General features: G+C 39.4%; 1 protein-coding gene across 1 annotated transcript in view; it reads left to right on the top strand.

The window, feature by feature from the left end:
* Positions 1-221: 221 nt before the first annotated feature.
* The window catches only part of LOC108674175, a 17448-nt gene continuing 12282 nt past the window's right edge, over positions 222-5387 (top strand). The window contains exon 1 of the mRNA XM_018162087.2: positions 222-480. Within this exon, the coding sequence (XP_018017576.1) occupies positions 464-480 (17 nt within the window). The 5' untranslated portion in view covers positions 222-463. The remainder of the gene's footprint in view (positions 481-5387) is intronic.

Below are 5387 nucleotides of genomic sequence, written 5' to 3'. Positions count from 1 at the left end.
TTCTATCTTCTGCAATAAATAAATAAATTGAATAATCAAGTTTATAAGATAACGATAAAAATGTAGTTTCATCAAAATAAATTATTTTATAACAAATCAGGTGAAATTTTGGGAAATAATTAAAATAAACTTTCCCCGTTGAGCAAAGAAGGGGAAAATCCCCTCGTGGTAATCCCCTCAGCTGGCAAAACTGGCTGCACTCTTCAGTCGCTGCTGAGCTCGGTTGTGGTGTGCAGTGCGTGAGACGCATTCCTGCCTGATAATAAGTTACTTGTGCATGCTTATCAACTTTCTTTTGGTTTGCCTTCTACAAAAATTCTGAAGCTTCGTGCATTCTTGTGTGGCATTTTCTCAATTTTAAAAACAACTTGCGACTTTTTTATATCTTCAATTGCATCATTTCTTATTACTCAGACAGTAGATTTCAACGTAAAGAAAGAATCATTCCATCCAATTGTCAACGATGGTGCTAGCAGAGAGGTAAGTTAGGATATAATAATAATCAATACAGTCTGGTTACTGTTGACGCGAACTAGCGTTTATTACTCGTGGCCTATAGTTTTACCTATTTAAGCGCAGTTTTCAGGTTATAAATTTAAGGTTATAGGTTTCAGGTTATAAATTTATAACGCGATAACTTGTACAAGGCTAGAACATAAACTTTCTCGTCCAGTGTTGGCTGTTGTGACGCACTACTCTGCGTTTTGGCCACCGCCGGCCGTTAACTCTGACCTTTCAACATGAGCAAACGGTACAAGTCTGCGGGCCTTGATCTATACGAAGACTGGCTGGGATCGACTAGCTCGAGGTCTCACGTGATAATTAATTGAAACTTTCTTTCAGAGTAACAGCCAGGATGCTTCTATCACTCGATTCTTTTATGTCCTTCATAAATGAAATCAGGATCGATATAACCAAGCATAGTTTCAACCAATAGCTCAGACAAATTAAATTCTTAATGCTATATATGCCCGATAAATAGCGAAACAATAATTGATTTCGCAAATAAGGATAGTTCAGAGTATTTGTTCACGTCTCCCGGTGTCGAGGAAGGGGGCGAGAGCTCATTCCTGTCTGTTGGTCAGCGGGAAATGAACAGGTATTCCCATTTCTACAATATATCTCTATTCGAAGCGATAAAATCATGCCTCACTGATTCTCACTAAGCGTTTATAGTGATAGTACAAATTCTTACATGGGCGCAATGAAGCGAAAGTTACTTTTAACACGTTGCAAATCGTAGTAAATGCGATAACGTTGCCTTGCAGTTTTATCGAGCCACGTTTATGTACAAATTTTTTCCAGAATTACATCGTTCTGAATAAGCTGGCTAATATTTAACCTGGTCTTCAAGTGCTGGTGCAGTTGTGTATCAAGCTGCGAAGTTCGTATCAAGCTTCGAAGTTCATATCAAACTGCGAAGCCAGGCCTTCAGCTGCTACTTCAGTTTCATCCTGAGTTTTATAAGCTAGTATAAGTGTAGATTGGTCTACAGGTGATAGCGTAGGTGCATCGTGGTCTGCACACGCTAGTGTAGAGGTAGACTGGTCTGCAAGAGCTAGCGTAGTTGTAGATTGTTCTACATGCGCCATGGATCTTTGTGTGCTGCTGCACGCAGGCTACACCATCACGGGGAATCCCCGACCGGGCTTCCCCGGATGCAAGAGTTGGTCTGTGGCAACTGTGCTGATAGCCTCCTTGACTGCCCCAACCCTATCCCTCCCATCCCCTGCAAGAGTTGGTCTGTAACATCCATATGTTACTAGACCCCATCTCCTGCCCCGACCCTTTCCCTCCCATCCCCCCCATCCCCTCATCACGAGACTCGCCATTCATACGTCAGCACCTCAGCACCTGCACCAGAATCAAGTGACGCTGCCTTTTAAATGACCGAATCTCGAGGGTATTTTGTTCAATTGCAACAATTAACTAACGTTTGGAAACTCTGGGCCAGGGTAGCTCAGTGGTTACAGTTTAGAGTACCTGGATTGGAAAAGTGAGTTGCGGGTTTGATCCCAGCTTCATGTGACAGTTCTAGTCGAAATTGGTGACGTGACTGGGCGGGTAAGCACAACAAAAGTTGAGTTGCATGTTCGAGACTCATTAATTAAAGATCGTAGAATTCTACGATCTTCAGAATCGGTGGCACGTCCAACGACCTAACCAACGCTGCACCGCTATCCTGCTTTACTATTTGCTTTGCGCCTGCTGCCCACGCTGTTTATACAGGCAAGCACACTGCGCACACGCAGTCGTTCTGTACTTGGTGATAATGTACTAAGTAGCTGTGCATGTTCGATATCACGTAAGGATAATAGAGGCGATAGTATTATCGTCATTCTTTCTTCAATTTGGACGCCAGGAGGTCCAACTAGTATCATGTTAGCTAAATATGTAAGCAATACTTTCCTCCATTTAATGCCATGCTGAATTCGACTTCTTTTTGGTTTTCTTTTCTGTTGTGTCATCTCACCAATAAAATTATGCACCATTTATTTGCTCGCTGAGTCGGGACCATCGCGATGCTGCGTGCCGTGTGTCGTGAAGAAAACTTCTATTCCGAGAAAAATTGCTTGAAGTTTGATTTCTATGGTTCATGGTTCCTGCCAATTTAACACTGCGAGCAAATGTGAGTGCGCATTTTCCATGCATCTCATTTTATTTACATTGTGAGAAAAGCCGAGAAGGTGGAAGCAGGATCATTAGCTTGAGGTTTGTTTACACACAAAACTATTTAGAAAATTTAATGCTATCTCACGGGTTATTTTTTATTTGGAATTCATCAATTAGCCACATTAATTTTAGATTGCGGGTGAAATGAATTCAACCTCTAGTTCTCCATTTGCATTGAATGATCCCAGTGTTGAAGAATTAAAGTCATCCTTGTATCCTCATACATTTGGCCATATATCTCTTAATGATGAATGTGCACTTGTGACTTAACTCCAGAACTTAGACATCATAAATTCTCTCCTGTCCAATCTAACTAATACTTTACTTAAATAAATTAGGTTTAAAGTGTCTACAAACAATTTAGTGTTCAGTTTGATTATAATTTTATCAATTTTGTTAATATCCCCTCCATTTTTAAGCAGTAAATACAGTACGTAGAGTGAGTTGTATGTCGTTGGCTGTCTTTACACGTTGATGACGAGTAACGCTTGCGGCGCAGTAGCGGAACTCGCCTCAGCCACTTCTGAGTAAAGGCTGGAGGTCTCCGCTAGTTGTGTTCTTGGCCTTGTTTTCCTCACTAAGACCCAGACGCTCTTACAAATGCATAACGTAAGTTTGTGGACATGGGGACTCCTCAGAAATTCAGAACTAATAAAGTCATTCAGATGTGTGAAGATCATTCTGCCTTTTGTGAGCTTTCTTCATCTTGACGTTTCCTCTTTTACTGATTACAATTCTCCATAAAACGACTAACTACTTGAGCAACGAGTTGATAACATGATGCACATTTTCTTATGAGCCCGATAGTTGGTTGGAATCAGAACAAACTTACTGATGAGTGGGCGTAATTAAAATTTTGCTTGAATTAGTTTATTGACAAATATTAAGATGTTTCGCTCAGCTGAAATATAGAGTCGAATTGTTTAAAATGAATCCTTGTAGCCAACAAGAGAACCCGTGCACGTTAGGTGGCGCCTCCTACAAGAAATTGCTTGCTAACAGAAAGTTTGAATTTTTACCAGCATCAGTTGACCATCTCAACACTTATCATACTTCATATAATTATGTTTAAAATCTAATTTTATTGTACCGATGGTTTCTCAATACTGAGTCAGGACTTCACACGGTAAACGAATACCAATCACCAAGTTCATAAAAAAAATGTTCTGGTGATAAGATAATAGACACAGTATAGCTACAGTTTGGAACAATTACAGGCACAGTATAGCCACAGTTTAGAACAATACAGTTTAGAACATTACAGGCACAGTATAGCTACAGTTTAGAACATTACAGGCACAGTATAGCTACAGTTTAGAACATTACAGGCGCAGTATAAAACCATTACAGGCACAGTATAAAACCATTACAGGCACAATATAAAGCCATTACAGGCACAGTATAAAACCATTACAGGCGCAGTATAGAATCATTACAGGCGCAGTATAGAATCATTACAGACACAGTATAGAATCATTACAGGCACAGTATAAAGCCATTACAGGCACAATATAGAATCATTACAGACACAGTATAAAACCATTACAGGCGCAGTATAGAATCATTACAGGCACAGTATAAAGCCATTGCAGGCGCAGTATAGCGACTATAGCCTCAGCTGAAAATAGATTTATCCTGTTCAGTTTACGTCACTGAGTTCGACTTTCCGCCAGAATGTTCTTGTGTTCCTCGTAACTAGGAAAGGAATTTCGTGATGCAATGGTCTTATATTTCCGGAGGATTAAAAAATTCTTGAATTATGTTGCCTTTATTTTTTATTAATGATGAAGACGGAATGTAGCGGAAAATGTGTTCCAAGATAATAATTTTAATACAAAATTTTTATTTTTATTTTAAATTATTCAAATTTTTTCAAGCAATATTCTGAGAGTCAGCACAGATTGAAGAAAAAGTTTTTCCGTTATGTACAAAACTGTGCTCAAGGCTCAACCCCCCTAAATTATAGTAAATACCTGACATGTAGTTTTGGGCCAGCAATCCAGCAGAGTCGTTTGACCTTGAACAAGCAGCACCCGTGGTGCATTTCGAGGGTAACTATGTCAAATTTAATTATTCGCTGTAACGAATCTTGTTTAATTTGGTCATGAATGCATTCCTAGTTCCGATATTGAGTGACTAGTATAATGTTAGAAATTATTTATTGTTGTCTGGCAAACTACGTTTTGGAGGTATTCACTAACTTGAAAATTCCTTGTTGCAACAAGTTTTTTAAATTTTGCGTAGAAAACGAAATTTCTACTTTGACAGGGAAAACTCGTTTATTTGAACCTGGGCGATCTCTGGACTGTTAGTCAACTAAAGTTTGTGACAATTGGTATTATTGCAGATTAACTACATCCAAAAAAAAGGGTGTTTTTTTTTTAATTATATGTTTTTTGGGGTGTAGATTACGAATCTGAAATCCATTTTTGGCGGTCGGCATCGGAAAACCGATTTTTTGCAATAATACCGATCACACGTAGCGCACGACATCTTGAATGAAACTTACCCGTTGCACTGCAACGGGTAAAGAAGACGAAAATGTTACCCGTTGCACTGCAACGGGTAACATTTTCGTCTTCTTTGTCCATAAATCTGGAGATACATTGCCACATCGAGAGATCACAACCTAACGCCAACTCGCAGGTTGGGTTGGTTCGCCCAGGTTCCTTTTAGATCAAAATGCTATCTAAAAAAAGGAACTTGGCTGACTT

This window comes from Hyalella azteca, unplaced genomic scaffold, assembly GCF_000764305.2.
Source record: "Hyalella azteca isolate HAZT.00-mixed unplaced genomic scaffold, Hazt_2.0.2 contig4392, whole genome shotgun sequence".
In the NCBI taxonomy this organism is placed as follows: Eukaryota; Metazoa; Arthropoda; class Malacostraca; order Amphipoda; family Hyalellidae; genus Hyalella; species Hyalella azteca.
The sequence above is the reverse complement of the archived record's forward strand: the minus strand, read 5'-3'. Positions and strand labels throughout refer to the sequence as shown.